The following is a 27,026-nucleotide window of genomic DNA, read 5'->3' as shown; positions in this document are numbered from 1 at the left end:
ACCTGCTGGTGGAACTCTGTGCCACAAATTCCTGTTTCTCAGCCTCCCCAAACTCTAATCTCTGAGCCTCGTCTCAAGATGTATTCTTGTTTATTCTTCTTAGGATCCCCTTTTGCACCTTGGTTGGCAAGTGCCCCCAGGCAGAAAGCTGAGGCAATGACAGGGTTCACTTAGTCTGCAGCCTTTTTCTCAGGGATCGCACACCTGTGCTGCCTGTTTTCACTGTTTGAAAATCCTTGTTTCACATAGTATCTCCAGTTTGCAGTTGTTTACCATGGAAGGGTGAGTCTGATCCCAGTTTCCCCAGAGTGGTAGGAGCAGGAGTTCTTGGCCCATCCTTTTGGTTTCATTTCCCCTCATCCCCTCACTTTTACCTTCTGTCCCTGACACACGGACTGCTTCTACTTCCTGCTTTCTTACACCTTTGAGTCTGGGCAACACTGGTTTCCTTCTACCCTGGCCCAAATTAGTAAATTTCTGTTTTCTTCATGATTCAGCTAAATCACTAATATCTTTGGGAAACCTGACCTGTTAGCTTCCCCACTTTCCATTTTAGTCGGTCTGATCTATAAAACCTCTATTATAAAATGTACTAAATGGTATCAAAATTAAAAAAACCATACCTCTTTCCACTATACTATGAGTTCTTTAAGAGCCCATCTTATAAATATTTTTGTCTGGTATGTTGTAGAGGCTTAAGAAATGTTCAGTGGGACTCCATGTTTATGGGACATCAAGAAAAACCATGTGCTTATTAATCTGCTTAATTTTAAATATTTTTAAGGATTTGGCAAAGGCGGTTTGGTGTATGACTGGCCCCACTTAGGAGAAAAATTACAAAAAGCCTGGCCTTTTGAACATTTTTCCTGGATAAAATGTTTTCAAGGATCAGTGATAGTGATAAATAAAGACTGCAAAATATTGTCTTATATGGAGTGATCTGTTGCACAAAGAAGACACAAGGATTACCAGATTGAAAGAGACTGATTGCTTCCGGCACAATTCATCTCTGAGTGATAACCAAATTTTTTGGTCTTAAACAGGGGTCTAAAGGAGCCTTTTTTGGTGGATCTATAAGGAGCTATTGTGATCCCTGAATGGACATGTGTACACGACTCTGTCATTCTTATCCTATTTTTATATTTGTGTACTAATTATCCTGAGATAAACGTGGATCTACTGAAACAGAGGACAAGAAAGAGCGTAAGAGACTCTTTGGGGGAAGTCAAATAAGTTCACTGCAAGGTAGGGAGTTTCTTAGCAAAGAAGAAACTTAGGAAAGTGTGTAAGTGAAGATAACCCAAGTGGGGGCTTCAGGTTCTGTAAAAAGACATTATCCAAAGATAAGGAAAGGTGACCTAGGACTTAGTTGTTTCTTTTGAGTTAGAACGTTTTCTTAAAAACAAGCAAAGAAACAAACAAATGAGACATGTCCACCCACCCATCCACTTACCCATTCACCCACCACACCATCCCTCCATCCCTCCCTCCCTCCATCCATCCATCCATCCTTCTTTCCCAGTATATACCTAATCTACCCTATTCTAATGATACTGTAAATTGCTCAAAACATTAAAAAATTCCTCTTTCTGAATTACCTGCAGAATCACACACTTTTTTTTTATACATTGTAATTGTACTTTGTTTTTGACTAAAAGAGTTATCAAATATTTTATCAGATTCAGTTCGGAATGACTTTTGAATGTTTTCAAAACTCATATATGTTCATAGGAGAAAGATTTCTCAACACTGAGTATATTCAACACAATTGTAATAACTGAAAGATTTAAAATTCAGGAAAATACAGTAGGAAAGAGACCACCAGTCTAACATAAAGCAGTGGGGAAGAGGATGGCTCACTAAGTGAGTACTGAGTATCCCCCATCTTCCCTCCCCACCCCAACTGCTCCTGCATGGTTTTAAGCCTGTTAACATTTTGAAATGCTTTGGCTTCATAGTATATGGAGTGTTATCCTGAGGAGTATATTGAAAAATAACAGAGCTGTCCAAGGATTGGACAGGTTGGAAATAAATGGGTATATTTTGCCCCCAATTTGGGACAAACTGGAAATAGTTGAAGGATAATCAGCAAAGTAAGGGTAACATGGATAATTCAAAACTTCCGGTAGTTTCAACCTCCAAATGTTAAGCTATTGAATTTCTTTCCTCCCTACTCACTTTTCTAAATATTGCCTTGTAACCCTCCCTTAACTTTTGGCAATGTTATTATAACGTATCTTGGTGTGGGTTCCTTTGGGTTCATTTTATTTGGAACTCTCTGGGCCTTCTGGATCTGGACTTCTGTTTTCTTCCCCAGGTCACAGAAGTTTTCAGCCATTATTTCTCCAAATAAGTCTTTTACTCGCCTGTGTCTCTCTTCTCCTTCTGGGATCGCTATGATGCAAATACTGGTCTGCTTAATGCTTTCCCGCAAGTCCCTTCAGTTCTCTTTACTCCTTTTCATTCTGTTTTTTCTTTTAGCTGCTCTGATCAGATGAGTTCCACTGCCCTTCCTGTCTTTGATTCACTGATCCTTTCTTGTACTTCATCTAGTCTGTTGTTGAACCCCTTTATTATAATTTTCAGTTCAGTTATTATATTCTTCAGCTCTGTGATTACTGTTTGGTATTTTCTGATATTTTCTTTCTCTTTTCTTGCTGAAATTCTCACTTTGTTCATGCATCGTTCTTGTAAATGTCAACAACAACAAAAAATCAACAGTCAATCTAAGAAAGAAACGGAAAATTTTTTGCAAGCCAAACTGCAGATGGTAATCTGGGAGACAGTCTCTCAGAGAGCTCTGAGAACTGTTCCAAAGCGGTGGAGGGTCGGGGAGCTTCAGTATATATGTGATTTGGGTGAAGGGTGCATGAAACCAAGCACACGCCTCAGTAGAAGCTTGCTGCTAGCCATGAGGCACAGACATCTTAGTTACTGGTTTTAGTACTTTTCTAAGTATGGAAAGATACAGGAATCCGGGTTCATACAAAATTTCTCCCGAAAATATCACAAGGCCAGTTCTGTCAGTTTTCCCAGAGCACAGAGTGCTTCATCCTGATCTTAACCCTGAACTCCTTTCAAAGTGTTTTGTAGGTCAATGACTGCAGTGGCTAATGGCTCGATTCTCGTAGACATTGATGGTGAGCAGTATTCTTTATTTTACAGTCCCTTCCCTTTTGGTCTTACTTTTGGCCAAGGTTTGGGAGGCATTTCATGACCAGCGTGTTCCACGGTGCTTGGGATGCTCATTCCCAGGTCAGGCAAGGATTCTGCAGATAGGCCACTTGCTGTGCTATTACTGGACTAGGCTCTGTTAACAGGAGCCACAAGCCTCTGGACCAGCTGTCTCACTATCCTGTTATGGGCCAGGAAATCATTCCCTCTTGTTGCTTCTTCCCATATCTAGAGGACACTGTTACAGACATTGCTCTTATAGAACTATATATCTGGTCGATTGTTGCAAGTTGCTTAATCATCATTAATTTTATCTGAGGCTCAGTCACACGTGGTGATGCAAGAAACAACAAGCGTGCAAACGAGGCAGAATACAAGTCATATAGCTAGTGACATGAATGAGATCCTAAGTAAATAATTAAGCTAAGAACTTCCACTAGGTGCAGCCCAGTATCTCTCCACATCATCTGGCCAGTCTGCTCTGCACCAGTCACTATGTTTAAGGGAAATGATAAATTATACATAAAGTTCACCAAAGATGTCTGCACGTAAAAGGTGAGTGGTGGGTCACTGTGACCGCTTACAGGACTGAAAAACGAACGTTATCTTCTAAGGAGTTACGTGGCTGGTGCCAGAAGGAGGCCATGGGGGAGGCCTGGGTAACACATAATGCAGATGCACAATGCACACTGGGGTGGGGGACGGGGAGGAAGCCCAAACGGGCAGAGAAATCGTTTTATGTTTAAATTTTTCTTGTCTTGCCTTAAAATGTGAATTTTTATTTCATCAGTGCATTGTTCTCCTGCCCTTGGTGTCTTTGTGACTATTTTCAGGTAAAACACTTACCTCTGTTTCATCAAGGTATTTTGCTGAGGTTTTATCTTGTTCTTTTGTTTGGAGCGTATTCCTGTTTCTTCATTTTCCTGGACTCCCTGTGCTGGTTTCTGTGCATCAGATAAAACAGCCACTTCTCCCAGTGCTGAAGGAGCAGATGTGTAGGAGATAAACCTTGTCCAACCCTGACCTAGCTCCTGTTGTTTGCACGCCTGTGTGCAAAGCCAGTTTTATCTTGTCAAATGAGGCTCTTTGGGGGAATTTTCAGGGCAAGATTTCCTTTTGTCTTCCTTTCCTGACACCCCTTTGATGTCTTGGAGAGGGAGCCCCTTCAGGTTGTCCGCACCGAGAATGTGGCTCTGGTATCTACCAAAAACTCACCTGGCTCTCCCCCGACTTCTAGGGTAACTGGGGCTCCTTGGGGGAGATGGGGGGTGGTGTTTTGAGGGGCCAGTTGGGGAGCCCCCAGGCTGCTTCTTCAGTTAGCAGGAGCTGAAAGGAAGGGGGTTTAGCTCAGGCCTTCCCCCTCTGTGGTTGGTCGGGGCCTTCCCACTTTCTTGCAGTAAGTGCACTGACTAGGTCCCAGCTTTGCTGGTGGCCTGTGTGTCCCAAGTCCCATGTTGGGGGCAGGGGCGCTCACCTGTGGAGTCTTCTTATTCTCTCCTCCCGGGTACCTGGGGTGGTCTGCAGCGCTACTGCAAGCAAGGCGCCTTGCTTCTTCATCTTCTTTTTCTTCTTCTGCCACATCTTATTGAAAACCAGCTGGTAGGTGGGGGTGATAGGTCCCTACAGCAATCTTCTGAAGTTTGCAGTGAGCATTTGAAGCACTAGGGGCAAAGGAAAATCTAAGGGGTCTTCAGGGGATCCTTTCAAAACAGGGAGCGAGGTCTTCCCCCCTGAGTTAAGTTGCTGAGCAGCCTTAAGTCTACATTTCTTCTGCAGCCTCTGCTCTGGTAAAGGGCCAGAAAGCACTGTACATAGGGAGTCTTACCTCATTTCTCTTTTCTCACAGAGGAAGTCCAGTTGGAGCATGGTGCTATGAGTTAATGAGCCATTCTCTGGCCATTTTCCCTGGTCACCTACTTGTTATTGCGGCCAGACAGTATTACAAAAGAAAATAAGTGGATATCTTTGTCATTTGGAGTAGAGCCATGGAGTTTCCGATGACTCAGAATGCACCCTAATGGGTTGTCCGAGGGGACTGATGTCTGGTTGCCCACATCCCTGGATCTGGGTTGAGAATTTGCCTTCACCTACCAAGAGGTCTGTAATAAGTGTTGGCGGGGACACAGCTTTGGCTGTTCTCAGCCCACTGAAAATTTCCTTCTCTAGAGAGTTGGTAAGTAAGTTCTTCCAAATGATAATTTAAAAGTGCACACTCAGGTTGTTCAGGTACACCAAACTGACGCCCCTCCACAAATAATTCAAGTTACCGGGACCCTCTAACAGAAGTCATAACCAGGGCCCCTTTGGGTTGTCAAAGCCAGGACCCCCTAGCAAGGGTCAAAACCAGGAAGAGGGACGCAGATCATTTCACTGAAGTTTTTGGTGACCAGGGTCCCGATCAGCCTCCAGGACTCAGGCAGACGGGGGTGAAGTTAGTATTTCCCATTTTGTTGAAAATGCAAGTACTGATACACAGAAATAGAAACAACAAACACAGTCGCACCGACAAAAGATCAGACTATGGAATTGTAGCCTAAACTATTCCATCGCCCCTCCCAGATGCAGACCTCAAGACCAGATTGGCCCCGCTCCCAAAAGAGAACAGCCCAGATTGGCTCATTTCTCAAAAGGGCATAAGCCTAGATGAAGGAGGGTAACTCCCAGCCTGCACGAGCGACTTACCCCCAAATGAAACAGAAGGCTGATGGTACAGGTCAGAATGCATCTGGCTCAGAGCTCCCTGGAGCAGAATGAGCCCCAGTAGCTCCTGGGGACCCAGGGAAGGGGCTGCCCCTAGTCAGGGTCGATCTGCCACGGGCACAGGCTCCTGGCTGGCTTGTCAGAAATTGCTGCTGAACCCAAGGTCGTGTGCCCTGTGCACGGGGAGACCAAACCGAAATGTCAGTTTCGAACAGAGAAAGGTTTATTGCAGGGCCAAGCAAAGAGAAGGGGAACTTGTGCTCAGAAGACCCAAACTCCCTGATGGCTTTCAGGCCAGGGTTTTTAAAGACAGTGTTAGGGGAGAGGGTCGTAGGGTGCGTGAGCAGCTCGTGGACCTCCTTTGGACTGACTGGTGGTGAAGTAATAGGGTGATGTTTCCGGAATCTCAACCTTCCGGTTCCAACTAGTCTGGAGTCTACGGGTTGGGGGCCGTAGTTTCTGTAGAACAGCTCAAAGGTCTGCATCAAAATTGTTGTGCATTTCCCTTCAGGAGAACTAGGCTTCCCGCGAGTCTACTGTTCTGAGCAGTAACTGCTTGAGTCTGCTCTTTGGAAGTCAGCGAAGGCCTAGGAGACTAAAGGCTTTTTTCTGAAGGCTGATTGGAAGCTGGACCCTCAGGCAGTAGCTTTTAAAGTACACAAATAGACCTCTCTTTGGGGAAGACAGGAGGATGGGCGTTTCTGTCTGCTCCCTCTGCACTGAGCCCTGGGGTGTTAGTTGTTTCTATGCTACCATCCCATTGAACCCGTGAACACAAGACCTGCTGGCCACCAGAGCCAGGCTTTCAAGGGATATGGCCTCTAGGTGGCAATGCTAGAGATGCCACAGGCTCCTTTCTCGGAGACACTGGAGACCTGGCGGGGCAGAGGGAGAGCACGAATGTGACACCCACTGGCTCCCATCTCTGGAGAGGGCTGCCATCGGCCTCAGGATGTGTGTTCAATTAGCAGCACCCGCCTCTGGGCTCTGGCCTGGGTGGTAGCTGGTTAAGAACTGTTTTCCCCTTGTTACAGTTCTGTGGGACCCGGGAATGTAAGCCTGGTTGGCCACCAGAGCCAGGTGGTCAGGGGGCACCCCCCGGCAGGCAGCGCCAAATCCGGAGCCCCAGACTGCACACCCCCCTTTCTGGGAGATCCCTGCAACCCCAGGAAAGGAGAGGGCGCGCACAAAGATGGTGCCTGCCGCCTTGGCCGTCCTTGGGGCGTATTTCAGTGGCCTCCAGAAATGTGTTAAATGCCCGCCCCTCAGGCTGAAGCTCTCAAGACAGGCAACAGGCCTCTTACACAGGAAGACTGGACACAGTTCAGCCCCGGCCTCGGCGCTGGGCCCTGGGGCGTTAGCCTGGTGAGTCCTGGAGAGCCCTTGGAGGGCTGCTTCTCAGATGCTCTAGCCTCATGGGTCTCGGGGATGCAGCCGCACTGGCTTTCCAAGCTAGATGGTTTTTTGGGGTTCATCTCTCAGGGGTAGGCCTTAAAAGTTGGGGTGCCCGATGTGGAGGTCAAAGCCTCACTCCTCAGGGAGAAGCTGGGAGCCGTCAGCCCCCCAGCCCACCCCTGACTGTGGGTCGCTGTGCCAGGAGCGGGGTTTAAGGTGAGAGCGCGTCTCGGCCTCTCCTACCCGTTTTGATGTGGGTTTTGTTCACCAGATTCTAAGAGTCGCTTTGCTAGTTCTTGGATTTCTTTCAGAGGAAATTGTTCTGTGTGTAGCTGTAGATTCAGGGTGTCCACGGGATGTGGGTGCGCTCAGGGTCCTCCCGTGTCACCATCTTGAACCGGAACCCCTTGTAGCTCTTCTTTGATTCAAAACATTAACAGGTCATCCAAAATACTGAGAAGCAGATCACCAGCAATGAGCTCTGAAGGGCTGGAAAGAATTCCCCACGCCTCCCCTCCACTCCCCCATCACCTAGTACTGGGCTTGCACGTAATTGGCAATCAGTGAACGTTGCTGAAAGGAAGAGTCAAGCTGAGATGTGCAGGTAAAGTGGGGACATTCAGGTTGGCAGGCTTACACTGATAGACGCTGCTCCTGAGTTCTTCTGGGAACAGACACGTAGAAGCAGGTGTGCCCTCGTCTTGAGAATCCTTCACACACCACAGATGCAAAGCAGAAAAAAAGAATATTTCTGAGTTCCTGGAGTGCTGGTGGTTGAAGTCACCCACCTTTTGCAAGGCCCACCAGAGGAGCTGAGGTGTTTCCCTCCCTGAGCCTCTGTTCACTGACGCTCCTGCCTCAGGTCTGCACGCGTACTGCCTGGAATACATCTGCTCCCATCTGCACCTGTCAAATTTCTCTTCATCCATCAGACAGCGGCAACAATTTGACTTTGCTGGATCCTCTTGATTTAGACTGAGTTCTTTGGTTGTGTTCTCTCAGAGGACCCTCCACTCTTCCTTCACAGCACTTACCACGTTTTGTGACTATGCGCGCTGTGTTACAGACAGCACGTTGCCCTGGCAGTGCAGATCTGCTATTGGGCGTGGGGAGGGGGGAGGGACAGATAGTCTTTTCCTTTTAAAAATGAGTGGTTTGGGATTCCCTGGTGGCGCAGTGGTTGAGAGTCCGCCTGCCGATGCAGGGGACACGGGTTCGTGCCCCGGTCCGGGAAGATCCCACGTGCCGCGGAGCGGCTGGGCCCGTGAACCATGGCCGCTGAGCCTGCGCGTCCGGAGCCTGTGCTCCGCAGCGGGAGAGGCCGCAGCAGTGAGAGGCCCGCATACCGCAAAAAAAAAAAGAAGAGTGGTTTGACCTTAGGACTTCTGTCTAAACTCCATTTAAAGTAAGTAAAGATTGAAATATACAAGTTCTCACAAAGACCACAATTAAGAAATGACAGTTATCCTTTTCTAGTGACATAAATTTATAGGGGAGCTAAAGAGAGAAACTATATGGGTTACCAAAAACAGCCACCAGTTTGAGATCTGGTCATAATATTTAAACTGCAATGAGAATAGGTCCTCAAATCTATTTTTATGAAATTTATCCCCACTGTGAAGTGGCAGTGTGTACAAAGGTAACAGAGCTTGTGATAGTTTACAGAAATATTTGCTACAACATGCATATTATGAAGTGCTTCAAACATATACATATTAAGTTTCATGCTGAATAAATAATCCCCCCAATTTCATTTTTATTTTTACATAAAAATATAATATTGCACTCTTAACAAGACCAGTCATTTTGCATATTTTCTCTTTAGATAAATGATGAAATTCAGCCTTAAAAAAAAAAAAAGACTGAGTAGCAACCTTATTCTAATAAGGGACTAATGTAAAGTTCTCAGTAGAAAAATGAAAGTTAGACAATAGCTGCGATTTTTTTTTTTTTTTAAACAAAGCAAATCACTTCAACGTGAATAGGAATAGTCTCATCTCTGCACCTATTTGGACCTCAGAATTAATAGGTGGTCTGTGCAAACCATGATCTCAGTGCAGCCGTGAAGTGCTCTTACCTATGTATGCAACTGAAGGTTACGAGCATACGTAGCCACTTGCTTCCTCTTGTATTTACCTTGACAGCAGAGACTTTGCAATTGCATTTTATACAGTTTTTAAGCAGAATGTTTTAGAAAGTCTGGAAGTTACAAAAGTAGTTCTGTAAACACCATATGAATTAAATTTCCATAACAAACACGCAAGTAATTCTTAGGCAGGAATACATCTTTGTATCTCATGGTAACAGCTTATTTTACAGTGTTTTCAAAGCCAATAAAGCAGCACCCCAAGTAAAAATAGAGCCATAATATCATGATAGACTATTCCAGGAGTTTTAGGAATTCTGTCTTTATCATGTGTAAGTTTGCTGTGGAGTACACAGATTTTTCTATTGTTCCTAGAATTCTCAAGTGGTATAGGTTAGTAGAAACAGTGGAAACTGCTTCCTAAAAGAATTATTCTGCCTCCTGTTTAAAACGAAGTAAGCTGTGTCCTTTTCTTTTGTAATTCTGTTTTGGGGAAGAAAACTCCTCCTGCATATTAGATTAAATGCCTTAACTGGACTGCATTATTAATATCTGTGCAAACTTTTTCTGAAATGGAGGCTTTCTATTGCAAATTGTTAAGTATTTAATGCTCTGTAAATGGCAGATATTAAAAGAATTATCACTGTGTTTAAATCTTAGTGACTCAACTAAGGATATTCCATATCTAGTGTTATGGATTTTAAGTAGGATTTTTATGAAGAAACAGAATGTGTCTGAAAATCAAAGATACTTGTGTTGTTGTTTGTGACTGTCAAAAAATTCTGGTTCTACTTTGAGCTAAGAAGGCAACAGGCAAAAACTGCCTAACACTGAGGTTCAAATATTCAGATATTCCAAAAAATCTTTGGTGCAGAGGCACCTACTGGATTACATACTTCTCAAAGAAAGCAATGATCAAGTCCTGAATTCTTTCTCCTTATCCTTCCTTTTTTGGGGGGAGTGGGGTGGGTGTGTTATCTTGGCAGAAAGCTTTTAAAATATAATCTTTAGAGCATTTTATACAAACAGCTAACCAATTTAAATCCTACTGGCTTTTTTGGAATAATAGAAAATAGAAAGTAATAGAAAACAGAAATAGAGAGATGCTCATCTTTTCTTTAGAATCCTCTATGGAAAAAAACCTTTAGGAATATGCTTTTAATTTACTGTGCCACACTTAAACCGTGTTGGTTAGTGCATACCGACACACCCTCCAGGTCATCACTAAACAATACTCTCCTCTCAGGACCTCGTGAGGCTGCAGAATTTTGTGCAGATGAATAGACTTTATCATTACTTGGATGGTTTGTTTGGTCATCCAGTTCTTCGGGTTTGACCTCCTGTAACTGGCGAAGTCGGCAAATCTAGCTTGGAGTTAAAGTGCCTTGCAGAATGCAAGGTTCTCACTCATCCCGCTGCATAGCTGCTGAGGAAGGAATAGAACATTGGCTGTTTCAGGCGCTGCTGGTCCTTCCGACACCAGGCGATCACGGTCCCATCACTGTTTGCTGTGTACAAATGGTGGCCGTCGCAGGAAAATGTAAGGCTGTGAAAAAAAAAAATCCCATTTGTATATTGTGTCTCTGAAAAGTGTATCAGCATATTGGTGATCACATGGAAATCAGTGTAAGGGGGTTAAGATATGTTTACTGGAGCACAGAGACAAACAAAATGACGGCCTACAACTCATTGGTTTTGACTGTAATTCTAATGTAGTTTACTTGCTCTGCTGGCATGTTTGTGAAGCTCCTTCTAACCAAGTGATACAGACTAAAACCAGGACCAAAAGGATCGGTACGTTCTGCTCCTTCTTTGCATATTTTCTTTTCCCTTCTTGTTTAGCCTGATTACTTAAACTACAAATACTTGGGTATAGGAAACTTCGAAAAATACAGCAGTACTACACTTTCTCTCTATAGAAATAAATGGTGATTATTTTATGGAGATATTTTATTTCCCTGAAAGGGGAAAGGGTAAAAAATGTAACATTAATACATAATTAATGTAGGTTCATTAAACTTTACATTTAGTGGATTAAAAATTATTTTAATAAAGTAGAATTTGAATCCCTTCCTTCCAATTGAGTTTTTAAAGTCAAATTTGTTAACAGAGCAAAGGGTAACTGGTTGTTTAGCAGTCCTGTCAAGCACACGCCTGTAGCCATCAATCACCATTATGGGATTTTCCATAAGGAAAGGGAAAAAATCCATCACTTCTGCTGGAAGTTCAGGAGGCTTCCCTGGCCACGAGCCCAGCACGCCTGCCTGTGGGGCTGTGAGCTCCTGACCCAGACTTCGAGCTCCATGAAGACAGGCATTTGGCCTCCTCTTGCCACCGGGCCCCGGGCATCCTGGGCTTCAATAAATGGCCGGCTGTTTATAATGACTTTCATTACGCACTTCTTTACCTCTGTGTGCTTTACTGTCTCTCCAACAAAACAGTCACAGAGTATGTTATGAAGGAAAGAAGAGGTGAGGGAGGTTTTACCTTACAATAGGCTTATTCGATTTAGGAAATGTAATTTCCCGCACAGGCTTTAGGTCCCAAGTACTCCATAACCTAGAGGAAGAAAAAAGTCATCATCTAATTATGCAAACTAAAGTTTCCTTCCCTAAAAATTGAACCTATGTGTTTACTTGTTAAAAGTCATCTGGAAGGAAACACAATAAACCGATTAACAGTAGTTACTTCTGGGCAATTTGCCCAGGTGGGTGGGGAGAAAGGAAACCTAACTGTGTACTTTCATATTGTTACTCTTTCATAGTTGACAAACAATATAAAATTTCAAAAATGTACTAAAGCTATCTTTACTATTTATAAATAAAACGAAGAACTGAAGAACCGATATCCGAAGGTGATTTTAAATCTCTAAATATTATTATGTTTAGATAGTAAAAACCAATTTTTGAAACTGCTGTGCCCATATAGACAAAAGTACACAAAGAAAGAAGAAACTCCTCTTACCTTACGATTCCATTTTCCAATCCCCCAGCAATCACGTTGATAGATACTCCCTCAGGCTGGTTCGAGAAAGCCACGGAACAAATAATCTCTCTGCAGTGGACATGTCCAACGAGGTCCCCGTTCACTGTCCAGAGTCTGAGGTCACTGCCCCCGCCAGCTAAAATGCCACAGTCACCCGCAGGTCACCAGGCTGTGGGTGTCACAGAGCCCCCTAAACTGGGCCCCAGAGGGGCATCCCTGAGGGCCTAGCTTGTTTGTTTTAGTGATGAAGTTTATAGGCAACTCACGACTGAAGACTGTATAAATGGAGCTACTGCACTGTAAGTCACACAGAGTTGGCATATTTATCTAGAGAAGATGACCAGTGAAAAAAACGAAAATAAATTAAGCTACAAGGTAGAGCAACAATGTAAATTAACCATGAATCTTTCTGTAGTCATGATATTTCAGCATACAAACTGCCAAATCTGAATTTGAAAGGACCTAGAAAGCTAAACAATCTCCAAAAAGAGAAGAAAATATTCTGTGAAACTATCTATAAGAAGTGACTTCCGGGACTTCTGAAGAAAAAAAAGTTACAGTAAAAGCTGAGGTAAAAACTAATTCTTAAAAAAAATGAAAGCTAAATAATTCTTCAGAATGTCTTCTTAAAAAAAATGAAAGCTAATTCTTCAGAATGTCTAAGATTGACCCTTACAAATCGATGTCTTATTAAACGAATTTTTTTTCCTTTCAAAGACCATGAGTAACCAAACTTTTTGTAGTTTTCCAGGGGGTGGAGGAGGCACTAATTGCTTTAATATCTTCTATAAACTCGGGCTGTGGTTTGGGGCCTCATGGTGATGTGTCCAGCCTTCTTTGGAGAAATATTCTCATACTGATAAGACAGAGGTTAAGAGTCATGGTAAAGTTTGGACGACATAATGTGTTACTACACTTAATTTTATCTCTCCATTAGAACTAACAGAAAAGCAGACAATGTGTTTCTCTCTTTATTAAGGAAATGAAAAGATTTTATAGCAAAGAAATAAGTATTGGAAATACTTCTTTACCTAAAGGTATGCGGAAGACCTTCAAATGTCACCAACCAAAATGCCTAGTGTGTTGCAGTATCATTCACAATAGGCAAAAGGTGGGAACAACCCAAATGTTTATCAAGAGATGAATGGATAAACAAAAATGTGGTATATCTATACGATGGAATATTGTCTAGCCACAAAAAGGAATGAAGTTCTGATATAGGCACCAACACGGATAAACCTTGAAAGTGGTACGCTAAGTGAAATAACCCAGACACAAAAGGACAAATACTGTATGATTCCACTTATATAAAATATCTAGAATAGGCAAATTCACAGAGAGAGAAAGTCGAATAGAGGTTACCTGCTGGGGAGGGAGGAGTGTGGGAGTTATGGTTACAGAGTTTCTGTTCAGGGTGATGAAAAAGTTTTTGAAGCGGACAGTGGTGATGGTTGCACAACACTGTGAACGTAATAATGCCACTGAATTGTATTCTTTAAAATGGTTTAAATGGCAGCTTTTATGTTAAATATATTTTACCACACACATACACACACACACACACACACACAAAGATTAAAAAATGCCCAGTGGTCTACTTCCCATTGTAGAATATTGATTAGGAGAGATTATCCAAATAAAGCATCAAGATATAGGAGACTCTGGGACTTCCCTGGTGGCACAGTGGTTAAGAATCCGCCTGCCAATGCAGGGGACACGGGTTCGATCCCTGGTCCGGGAAGATCCCACATGCCACTGAGCAGCTAAGCCCGTGTGCCACAACTACTGAGCCTGGGCTCTAGAGCCCGTGAGCCATAACTACTGATCCCGCATGCCACAACTACTGAAGTCCGCGCACCTAGAGCCCGTGTGCTGCGACAAGAGAAGCCACCGTAATGAGAAGCCCGCGCGCTGCAATGAAGAGTAGCCCCTGCTCGCCGCAAGTAGAGAAAGCGCACGTGCAGCAACAAAGATCCAACGCAGCCAAAAATAAATAAATTTAAAAAAAGATATAGGAGACTCAATATGCTAAAGAAATACAATTGTAGATGATAAACTCATCTTTTACGTAAGTAGAGATTTCACTCTTTCTTTTGAATTTAATATCTAATAAAGATTTTAAAAAATATATAAAGTGACCGGATGTGTACTAGTATGGTCAAAAGGCTTACTGAAGTCACTGGATACATATCCGTAAACAATATTGATGTAGGGGTTGGTAACTGTAAGACACAGCTATTGCATGGCTGAGTTCTTCAAAATAAAAAATCTAAATGTGGTCCTCAACTCTGAAGTATGGTATGGAACTTAACAGGCAAAGAATTACCTTAGCAGATTGCCCAGAAACTTGGTCTGCCACAAAACCAAGTAACCACTCATCTGCCTAAGATTATAAATATATATTAAAAAAAAATCGAGGCCCTTACCCAATACTGGATTGCTTTCATGTATAATTTAACATATCAACTAAAAGTCAGAAAGTTGGGTATTCCTGAAAAAAATCTTTATTCTTCCTATACATCTTCATCAGAATTAAAAGAAATTGGAGAACTACCCCCTACTCTGAATCTTAGAATAGTATATTAACTTCAGAGTACCACTGGCAACACAGGAAAAGGCTATGAGCCCTAGTTGAAATGCACATATTTTGATATAGTGGCAGAATGATTTTAAAAAATACAGAAACCATCTACTATAATATTTACATAGTTTAATAAATTTTACATCTTATCACTGTAACAACCACATCCCATAATAAGCCCTGGGAAATTAGGATCAGGAGGAATGAGTTTGCCAGTGTATCTTCAGCCCCAATACAGAAAATTTTGAGAATATATATGTGTATACATACATATACACATTATATATTATATATACACATACATGCACATGCATATGTATTTATTTCTCTTAAATTTTGATTTAAAAGTTACTTGGATGGTTCTCACTAAAGTGTCAAGACTTTTCGTAGGCTAAATCTGGTAACTTTCTTCCCTTCCTGGACTATAAGAATAGGAGAATGAAATACAGTCTGGATCACTTAACGTAAATTTGTCCTCTCTTTTTAAAAAAAAAATCATTATTTAAAAATAAAATTAAAAAAAATCATTATTTTTATTATGCTGTCTGTATACCAGTTGCTCTTTATGAGTCCTCTTCTATATGCACTGAGAGGCCTCAAACAAGTGTAGAAGGCCTTTTTGTTCAAAGTGGAAAGAACGTTCTAGCCATTACTCTATTATACTGTGCACACTACCTAGGGGCACCTGAACACCCTACTAGTGAGCTGGTAATTGTAAGCAAAAGTAATTTGGTTTCGTGTTCCCATATGACTAGCTAATGTAATATCACAGATATAATAAATCACTACTGGCAGCAGGAAAGTAATTAACTTTACAAAATTTGGTTCCCTCGGGATCAGTCCTAACTTCCAAATGTTGCCAAAACAAGAAAGTAGAGAACTCTATATAAATAATCATTATATGATTCCCCCAAATTCCCTCTTGATGTGACATACTAAAAGCCACTAATGTATAAATCAAGGAGGAACAATTAGCAAAGTCATCAATAATCTGCCCACACTTATATTACCAAAGTCAACTGTTTAAGGTCTTTCCCCTTAGTTATGCTGATTAGGAAATAAAAATATTTTCATGACATTATTTTATGACTAGGGGTGAAGACTGGCAAATACTTCACACTGAAATCTTGAAGCATGACTGAAGATGTTACTTTTCTTGAATACAAGCATGAATGAGTGTTTTGTAAAAACAAGAGTTTTACTGTGGTATAGTACAAAAATAAATATTCGGACTTTGTCCCAGGTCCCTGGCATAGAGCTCCTAAATCCTTGTTAATTTACTGTCTTTTTTATGCTAATGAGATAACTCCTGGGGGGAGGCCCAGACAGCTTCAGGATGGGAACTGGTCACCCGAAAAGCCAACCCCGAGTTAGAACTTACAGCACCTCCCACTTCCAGGGAAGGGAGAGGGGCGGGAGGTTGAGCTCAGTTCCTAATGGCCAATGATAGAATCTACTGCCTACAGAATGGAACCTTAGAAAAACTCCTAAACAACAGTGGGAGGAGAGTTTCCAAGTTGATGAGCACACTGACATGCCAGGAGGGTGGTGCAGTCTGACTTCACAGGGACAGACCCTGTGACCTCACCCTACCTACCTTTTCTTCTGGCTGTTCACTTCTATCCTTTGTAATGAACCATAGTAGTAAGTACAGTGTTTTACTGAGTTTTGTGAGTCATTCGAGAGAATGATCAAACCTGGTGGGGGGTCTTGGGACTCCCAAATTTGCTAACTTCAACTAGTTAGTGTCAGAATTGAATTGCACTGTTGGACACCCAGTTGGTGTCATAGAATTGGAGAACTGTTTAGTGTCTGGAAAGACCACACATTTGGTGTCAGGAAAAAACAAACAATATGAAAAATGCAAGCAAAGGATGCAAGCAAAGGATGCAAGCAAAGGATAAAAGACCACCCACTGTAGATGTGTGGAAGATATCTGTACTGAGTGGAAAAAAAAAGAAACAGTTCTTCCAAGGATCCTTTCAATTAATGGAAATGCAAACAGAAAATTGATGAGCTTTTCAACAGTTCTTTCTCTCTGGATGCATCAAGTTTTTTAATATGTATACATGAAAAAACAAAAACTAAAAGCCAGACCTTTGATTAGGAGATATATCTTTGCCATGCAAATTTTGGGCAAATTATACGTCCATTATTATTTTATACTACTCTCTCACAGGAACTGCAAGACACATGTAGGAAGTTGATCATCATTCTTTTCATTTAGTCAGGAGGGAGGTAGCAAAGTCAGTAGTTAAAAAGCAGAAGCAGGGCTTCCCTGGTGGCACAGTGGTTGAGAGTCCACCTGCCGATGCAGGGAACACGGGTTCGTGCCCCGGGCTGGGAAGATCTGCGGGGCGGCTGGGCCCGTGAGCCATGGCCGCTGAGCCTGCGCGTCTGGAGCCTGTGCTCCGCAACGGGAGAGGCCACAACAGTGAGAGGCCCACGTACCGCGAAAAAAAAAAAAAGCAGAAGCAAAAAAGGATGGAAAAATAAAACCAAAGAAAATTCAGATAATTATGTAACAGTAATTTGCTTAACTTACATGTGCTCAAATGCAATCTTACATATATCAGAAAAAAGTTAAATTATGACAATACTAACTTTTGCATAAGTAGATGCCGAAATTGATGAACTCAATCTTCAACCTTACTGGGTTTTTTTTTTGGCCTTGCTGTGTGGCATGCCAGATCTTAGTTCCCTGACTAGGGATCGAGCCCATGACCCCTGCATTGGGAGTGTGGAGTCTTAACACACATACAGGCTATCACCTAAGTATACAGATCTGGTAGGGACCTGAGAGATGTAATGCAACAGTTTAACCTATGAAGTAACCAGCTGGCTGAATGCACTGTGAGGGCAACCACCCTGTGCTTTGGTTTTGAGGCCAGCTCACCTGAGTCACACACGGTGGCAATGTCACCTGTAGTCTCACTGGCAGAGACGGCTGTGACAGGGCTTTTGTGTCCCGCCAGACTTTGTACGTAGCACAACCTGAAAGACCAAAGACATGAATTTGCATATGATCATTACATATAATTATATTCTCTTATTTGTATAATTCTTTTCCTCACTGTATATGTATCTACTATTTATAAGGCATTCCTGACTATATTCCTAACTGATTTTTTAATTCAATAAGATTACAAAGGTAAAGTCCGTATTTCATGCTTAAAGCTATTATGATATAAAGATATTATTTTAGTGCACCTATTTCTCACAGTAAGAACTAAAACATTAAAAGTAGCTATTTTAGAGTTGGAGATTTCTGTACCTGTTTAAATCCCATATGATGCAGGTTCCATCTCTGCTCACACTTATCATTACACTGTATGGTTTGCAGACAAATAAGCTGGTTATCTCTTCTGTGTGCCCATAGAGATGTATCTGAGACTCCATTTCTATCTCTGAAGGCTAAAATTTAAAAAATAAGTAAAGTATAAAACAAAAACCATGACGAAAGGTATCCTAGTGTCGTATCTCAAAAATAAAAATAACCCAAGTGATTCAAATATTCTTCTCAAACATCTCATTTTTCAATCTAGTTCAACTTTTTCTAAAGAGTAAAACTAATTAAACATTAACAAATTTTTAATTGACCATAATTTCATCAACAAATAAGCTTTTCATTTTTGTCTATTCTTTTCCAGTCTTTAGCCAATTACATATGCATTTTATAGCTGTGATTATTGCCATACAAATAATTCCCTATTTTGTATTTTATACATTCTCCCATAAGCATTTTCCATTTTTGACAGTGTCTTCAAAATGATTTTTAAGTGTTATAATATTCTATACAGTTAGTATACCATAATTTACTTGAGCATCCCTTTTAAAAATAATCAATTAATTTATTTATTTATTTATTTTTGGCTGTGTTGGGTCTTTGTTGCCTCACACAGGCTTTCTCTAATTGCGGCGGGCAGGGGCTACTCTTCCTTGTGGTGCACGGACTTCTCATCGCGGTGGCTTCTCTTGTTGCAGAGCACGGGCTCTAGGCGCGCTGGGCTCCAGTAGTTGTGGCACATGGGCTCAGCAGTTGTGGCTCATGGGCTCTAGAGCACAGGCTCAGTAGTTGTGGCACACGGACTTAGTTGCTCTGCGGCATGTGGGATCTTCCCGCGCCAGGGCTCGAACCCATGTCCCCTTCCTTGGCAGGCGGATTCTTAACTACTGCACCACCAGGGAAGTCCCCTTGAGCATCCTTTATTATAGACATTTAAAATTGTTTCAAATTTTTTCAAAATTATAGATGTCATAATTAAATCCTTCATGTATATAAGTTTTGTTCCTCCTCTAAATCATTTCTTTAGAATTTCCAGTATCCTACTAGTGGATCAGTGAATATTAATAATTTTACAGTTCTTGAGTGTACTTTTCAAAGGCTTTGTACCAATTCATGATGCCACCAATGGCGATGTATTACTCATCAATAGTTGTGGACTGATTTTCTAAATCAAACATTGAAAACTGATGTTCCAAGTTCCACATGGCTCACAGATGCCAGATGTCCACACAGGGTCTAACCTTTGTTTTCATTAGAGTAGCAGTTTATTGTCATAAAGTATTTCAATACAAAGAATATAGAAAAGTAGAAAGAAAGTATAATAAAAAGCTGTATACTGACCACTCAGTTAAACTAATCCTAATATTTTATAAGATCAGCTTATTTTTTAAATAAAGAAGACATTAAACATTACATAGTCTGTGTACTGTTTTACATTCTATTTCCTCTCTCTTGTCAGAAGTTACTATTATCCTGAATTTTGTATTTGTTTCCCATGTATGTAGAATTTATGTTCTACTATATGTTACTATAACAATTGTATTGTTTTTCATGTTGCTAAACTTTATATATATGGTATTAATTATTCTTTAGGTATCTGCTGCATCTTGCCTTTTTGATCACCACTGCTTTTGAAACATGTGTTATTAGCTGCAGCTCATCTATTTTAAGTGCTTTATTTTTCACGTAAAAATACCTATTTTATTCTTAAAGACTCAAATGACCCGGCGATACCAGGCTTACAGTTCCCCTTGGAACCACTGGCTTGAGCTGTGTGGCAGTGGCTTCTGTTTAGCTAGGGCATGTGGCCTTCAACTGCACACAACCACAGCAACCAGATGGCTCTGAACAAGGGCACGAGTCCTGGTTCTGGGCCCCTTCTGGCTCTCCTCCGTGACCTTCCCCGCAGGGCCAGGAGCCTGCAGGGCCACAGGGGTGTGCCAGCGCCCTTGCAGACCATTCTTCAGGGTCCCTGGGACCAAAGAATTCCTTGCCCCCAAAGGCCTGAGCTCCTTCCTTCTCTGCTTGAACTCTGCAGCATTTCAGTTTGTGACTCAATTCCCATTCTAAATCTGTGAAAATTTCCCGAGTTTTAAACGGCAATCAAGGTTGCTTTAACTTGAATTTCTCTTATTGTAACTAAGTTTAACTTGTTCACATATTCATTTTCTTATCTGTAAATCTGTGTGCTTGGTTTTGTGTATTTGTTACTACATTAAGAAGATTATTTGTAGGAATTCCTCTATTTGTGGAATAGAATGCAAGTACCTCCTTGTTTCTTCTGCTGGATGACCTGGATCTCCATGCCAGGCTAGGGACGCTTTACCCAAAGTCAAGTCTTGAGGATCCTGGACAACCCAGGGGATTCCAATCCAGGCTGTAATTCCAGGCAAGAGTTGGTCCTATCTGACTCATCCTTACTCTTAGGGACCAGTCTTTCAGACAAGGGCCTCCTTGGGACTCCCCAGCTTGCTCTGTCCCTTGTTGTTGTTTTCTATTCCTCTCACAAGAGGCTGTCCAAGGACAGTGTCAATATTCTAGGATTGACAAATGCCCTCAAGCTAAAGCTCCCTCCTTGCTTATTAAAAAAATAATAATAATAAATAAATATATGTATGTATATATATGTGTGTGTGTGTATTTTTTTTTTTACTTCATGATCATGAATAATATTTATGGGGTAAACACAAGGTAGGTACCCTATAGTGGTTATTGAAATTTTATAGATTTTTCACTTTAAAATGATTGCAGGTGTTAGTGTTACTAGATGATTCCCTGATGGATCAGAAAATAATTTCCATGGGTAGAACAGGAATCTTGTGCTGGCCTACTTCTTCATAAAATGTTCTTGAATGGTGTAATACTACCTTGATACACTGCATATATTTTCTCCAACCACCATCAATTTAGAGAACAGAAATACAGGTGTTCACTTATATGAAGATGATGTGGCCACACTATTTAATTAGTGAAAAAATGACTCAAGACCAACTATTTTAAAACCAGTTATCACTTTTAGAAGACATTCTTCTCTAATACTGTATACAAATGGCTTATAGATAACCATTCCCTATAACCAAGCAACATATTCGTCATTACACATGTAGAATGCATTTTAGCAGACTATCTTGGGATAGTCAACAGAAACTCACAATGCTCAAAGTTATATATGCTTCACTAGCTCAGGAAAGTATTTCATAAGATTCCCTCGAAAATATTTTCAGACAACAATTATTTTGGTCATATCCTATATGGTGCTTGGGAGGTGGTCTTTCGTATGTGTCAAGGCCAACACAAACGAGAGCACAGATACTTTTAGAACCATGGCCTTCAGCGGGTTGGGAGAACAGAAGCTAGTAAACATGAGGTGTTTCCTGCCAACCTCACAGGCATAGGGTCACATCTGCAGCTTCGGGGACCCCAAAATGATGAGACGGTCCCCAATAAAAAGCAACAACAACATCTACAAAAACCCAAGTAACCTTCTCTCAGATCAAACAATGATAAAACCACACAGCTAAGATACAATTTTGGACATGGTTTAAATAGTAACTATTAATCTCATGACTTGATTACCTAATACTATTAATACTTAGGAGAAAAAGAAAACCCTTACAAATAAATTGAAAAAATCCACTTTCAGGCAAATACAGAACTGAGGAAAGGTAAGCAACCTAAGACTTCACAATAACTTCAAACTAAAAGAAGCATGTGTCTTGCTGTATTCAAATGATAATAGCTACATCTTTGATCTATTTCAAAGCTATGTTGTGCAAAATTACTCCTATACTGAGTACAGCTTAATCTTTGGTTTTTTTTAACCAATACTGTATACTGTGCTAGCGTACAATTACAATTTTAAATTATAGGAAGAATGGAAGTAAGGAAAACTAAGAGCAAGGCTGTTCATAGTGTTGGGGAAAGCAAGAGGAAATAAAAAACAAAAGATGAAGCTAGTTTTTAAATAGGTGTCTATGATGGTGCAAATGATCTGAGTGTACAAGCAGACAACTGCTCTAGCAGCAGAGATTAGAATGTATTTGTAGAAAAAAGGAAACAGGGTGAACTCAGAAGGTGAAAGGCAATGGCAGTGGTAAATATTAGAGATATTATAAAATTAACATCCGCTTTAGGCCTTGGGGAGTAAAAAGGAGAAAACAGAAGACAATCCACAAGTGAAGGCGCCTCTCTGCTCAGACCCCCTAGCATTCTTCTTACTGTGGCCTGTGTATAAGACCCTCACCTCACTCTACTGTTCCTGCCCTGAATGTGGCACTCCTCCCAGCACGTTCTACTCTAAACTACACATAAAAGTATCTGCCATCCCCCAAACTACCATGCCTTTGTTTCCATGTGCTGGTTTACTTTGCTACAATACTCTTTCTTCTTTTCTCCACTTAGTAAAATGGTCCTTTAAGATCTAGCTCATGTGGGGGGCTTCCCTGGTGGCGCAGTGGTTGAGAGTCTGCCTGCCGATGCAGGGGACACGGGTTTGTGCCCTGGTCCGGGAAGATCCCACGTGCCATGGAGCGGCTGGGCCCGTGAGCCATGGCCGCTGAGCCTGCGCGTCCGGAGCCTGTGCTCCGCAACGGGAGAGGCCACAACAGTGAGAGGCCCGTGTACCGCAAAAACAAAAACAAAAACAAACAAACAAAAAAGATCTAGCTCATGTGTAACTTTTCAGGCTCCCTGACATCTGGTTGGTCCCACTTGTGGCTCTTCTAAGCTGTGTGTGAATCTTTCTTAGAGCACAACCTCACTGTCCTGCAATAACCTGTACATGCCAACCTCCTGACACGGAGCCCTCACCATGGCCGGCCTGTATCACTACAGCGTCTCTGAACTGGTACCCTCCCCTCCAGCCCCACACCCCTTTTAAGCGATTCTCCTCGTAGGCGTTACAGTGATGGCCTTAAAATGCTGACTGGATCATATCACTCCTGCTTCAAACATTTTAATGACTCCTTAGACTAAGAGACAGAAACAATATTATGGTCACATTTATACCCCAAGGATCGTGGCAAAGAACCTTAACAAGGGCTTAAAAGAGAATAAACTTGGACAGAAAAGTAAGGAACTGAGCATCACCCTATGCTAGAAATACAGGTTTCACCCAGTAAAACATGTTTTATAAAATAATGCAGAAAATTGTAATTAAAACAAAGCACAGAGCACATTTTAGACTAGAATGATAATCACTGAGTTATCATCCTAAACTTGCCACTAATCCTCAACAGCACCTCAGACAGCTGATTCAAGAAAGGAATGACAGACCTACAGTGGAAATGCCTCTTAGGAATTGCTTCTTTAATTAACTACTAAAATACTGTAGGTTTAATCTCTTAAAAAAGTAAGTACTGTTACTGCAAAAAAACAAAAAAAAGGAATGACAGTAGAGTAAAAGAAGTATTGCATAATGTCTTCTTCACTAGAGTGTTTTAATAATTTAACTCTCAAATCCAAAGGATTCAGTGAATGAAAAAATTTCTTCCAGTAAGTGGTAGAAATCAAGACTGGCTACTTGGATTTTTCTGTCATTTAATTCACCCAGAGGGCACAGGAATGTTGAACATTAGAAGTTCTGTACTTCCAACTTTTATAGAATATTGTGGGATACTTGTAAGCACTCAGGTTGATACCGAGAACGAAAGCAAGCAAGCATCAAAATGCCATGAAAAAGCCTAAACTCAAAACAGGTCATAACTCAAAATACTGTCTGTCTCTGACCTTTACGGTTATTTTCAAAATTTTTGTGATCTTAATAAGCCTAAAATTAAAGAGTTAGACATGTGACCTTTTACATTTTAAGAGCTTATGTGAAAAGATTAAAGTACAAAAGATTAATGTACAAAAAATTTAATCTTATACCAAATTTATACTTCATAAAGGGTTTCTTCCCCTCACTAACATGAAAATCCCACAAAACGCGCCCAGGACCTACCGTGCCACTCATGAATCTGTTTGTGTAGGCTGTGATGACACCACATTTGCTCCCAGTAAACAGTTGGCAACTGTCCGGTACCCAAGCACAACTAGTCACCTAGAGAAAGGACAAATCAAAGATTATCATGTTTAAAAAGCATGAGAAATGCTCCTACTTTTCTGACAATTATTTTAAAAATATATGATCACAAAATTTAAGGTAAACATTTTACTTGAAATGATTAGAATGGTGTAAGATATAATAATATTCTGTAACTTAAAGCTTTCTAAAAGCTGTTTCCAAATTAAAATGTATTACAATGCATTGTCTATGATTTTACATTTTTCTGTGTCCACACATACACACACACACACAAATACACACACACAAATACACACAGGGCCATTTGTTCCTGTGTGTGTGTGTGTGTGTGTGTGTGTGTGTGTGTGTGTGTGTGTGAGAGAGAGAGAGAGAGAGAGAGAGATGCATGTACCTGATTTTTACTTTTATTTCTTTTTTTTTTTTCCTTTTTCTGTCTTTGGTAGGGAAACAGAGTATATATATAAGTAGAGGTATTGCTTCTAACAGTTCTAAAGATTGCTAGATAGGAGAAGAAAGAAAGATAAACGTGGAGAAAAAAAATCTGGGATTATTCCTTGGGGATTATAAACCCTTGAGTCCCAACCATGGCGACACTATTCAAGGTGGGCTCACCTCTTTGCTCGGCCTGACAGTCTTCCTCTGGCACTAGCGGACCCCCAGCACCACACCCCAGCAGCTGTCCCCAGCTGCTCTGCCCCCTCTCCAGTCCCACGTCTCCTGGTCGGTCGGCTGGTCAGCAATACCCACACACTTCACTTCACTAAGAAGACGGCGGTCATCAGCCACAGACCTCATCCCTTTCCCTCCTTTGGGCCTGAAAATGTCTCGCGTCGCCTCCTGATTTAGAGAAGCCCCTCTGTTTTTAAGGCCAGCCCCACCCCACCCCGGTGTTTCTCAAACAACTGTCAGAATTTCAAGCTGTCATTTGCTGGCTTCTTCCCCTGGCCCTGCAAACGTGTTCAAGTGTCTGCTACCTTGAAAAATGACTTGCTTGGAGCCTGACTCTTCTTAACTCTCAATATATCTTCAGAGTCCATTGGATCTAATTTTATCCTTTGAGTTTCTTTCTTGAATAGTTCTATTTGTAAAGATTGATATTTCATAATTTTTATTCTTTCTTAGAGGTCTTCCAAAGAGGAAAAAGAAAATGTACCTATTTCTTATATGAAGAATAAAACTCACTCTGTCTTGCAATTACCATATGGGTCGACTGAACTCTTTTATAAACCTAAGTTACATTTCTAGGATTTCAATAATCTCATTTTTTTCTCTATTTTGAAACACTTTGCTATTTCATCATCCTAGGAGTTATTTCATCGCTACTCTGCAATCATTCCCAACTATGCTAAAACAAAACAAACAAAACAAGAAAATGGAAGAATGATGGATCTCCTGGAAGGATAATGTAAAATGTGAAATAAATTGTCACCTTTTTAAAAAAATTAATTAATTTATTTATTTTTGGCTACGTTGGGTCTTTGTTGCTGCACACGGGCTTTCTCTAGTTGTGGCGAGCGGGGGCTACTCTTTGTTACGGTGCGCGGGCTTCTCATTGCGGTGGCTCCTCTCGTTGTGGAGCACAGGCTCTAGGTGCATGGGCTTCAGTAGTTGTGGCACGCAGGCTCAGTAGTTGTGGCTCACGGGCTCTAGAGCACAGGCTCAGTAGTTGTGACGCACGGGCTTAGTTGCTCCGCAGCATGTAGGATCTTCCCGGACCAGGGCTTGAACCCGTGTCCCCTGCATTGGCAGGTGGATTCTTAACCACTGCCCCACCAGGAAAGTCCCTAAATTGTCATCTTTTGGTTTTCTTACTGCATTGTCAAAAGAATGTTGTCATCTTTTGAGAAAGTATAAAAGAAGACCAAAGACGCCATTTCTGTAGTCTACTTTCAGCTGTCATCGAACACAGTTGGAAATTGAGAATTTTTCATTTTCCAGCAATAATAGAAAAGAGAAGAAAATTGACAGAACATGTTTCACAATTATGAGATCAATCAGAAGATAAAGGCTAAGAGACAGCAGGACTCTAATCTGTAATGATGATGATGAAATTGATCAGATAAGTGAAATCTCAGAGAGTGAGTCTTCATATGATAATACCCTGGACAAATTTTCTCATACTAAACAACCAATGAGTGAACAACATATTTCTAAGAACAAAATGAAATATGGTACTCTTATCTAGTTACTTAGGCACTTGACCGGAAGTACTTTATCACACCGTGTTTGCTAGAAATCTGAATCATCCTGTTTTGCTAAAAGGACTTAATGAGGGTATTTTTTCATCTTTAATGATGTTTCTGTGCCCAACTTTACATGATAGAAATAATTTTTCAGTGCTTAAATTCTTATTAAAATTTATAATAAGGTTGTTTTTCACTGTCCTTTATTCTTACTTTTGTTAGTTTACTGGTAAGCCAGATGACAAAAGGCAGTGACCTTTTTTTCCACGCATATTGAAGGTTAAGCAAACAAGCCATTGCTCTCCTTTCTTTCACTGCCAAAAATTCCCCAAAAGTAGCTGACTCCATCTTTAAAGTGCTCAGGGAATGGTGACGAGTGTTAGGACTATATGAATAGGCACCAGGTGCTATGCAGGTAACGAAGTCAGAAAACAGTAAAAGAACTTCCTATGGAAAGACAGTCAAAGAAAGAAGGTTTAACATACAACTTAGTACCGGAAAAAGTTATGGCAGTGCTGTGTGTGTGTGTGTGTGTGTGTGTGTGTGTGTGTGTGTACATGGTGTTTTATAGTTTACAAAGCACTTTCAGAAACACTGGAGACATTTTTACA

General features: G+C 41.3%; 1 protein-coding gene across 1 annotated transcript in view; it reads right to left on the bottom strand.

Annotated features, from left to right (window-relative positions):
* Nucleotides 1-8,718: 8,718 nt before the first annotated feature.
* Nucleotides 8,719-27,026, bottom strand: part of LYST (lysosomal trafficking regulator) — a 177,242-nt gene continuing 158,934 nt past the window's right edge. Inside the window, exons 48-53 of the mRNA XM_060035027.1 lie at nt 24,149-24,247; nt 18,196-18,335; nt 17,818-17,915; nt 12,320-12,476; nt 11,843-11,914; nt 8,719-10,901 (exon numbers count right to left, since the gene is read on the bottom strand). Of these exons, the coding sequence (XP_059891010.1) occupies nt 10,763-10,901; nt 11,843-11,914; nt 12,320-12,476; nt 17,818-17,915; nt 18,196-18,335; nt 24,149-24,247 (705 nt within the window). The 3' untranslated portion in view covers nt 8,719-10,762. The remainder of the gene's footprint in view (nt 10,902-11,842; nt 11,915-12,319; nt 12,477-17,817; nt 17,916-18,195; nt 18,336-24,148; nt 24,248-27,026) is intronic.

The sequence above is a fragment of the Delphinus delphis genome, chromosome 16, assembly GCF_949987515.2.
Source record: "Delphinus delphis chromosome 16, mDelDel1.2, whole genome shotgun sequence".
Lineage (NCBI taxonomy): Eukaryota > Metazoa > Chordata > Mammalia > Artiodactyla > Delphinidae > Delphinus > Delphinus delphis.
Note: the sequence above shows the minus strand (reverse complement) of the source record. Positions and strands in the feature narration are given on the sequence as shown.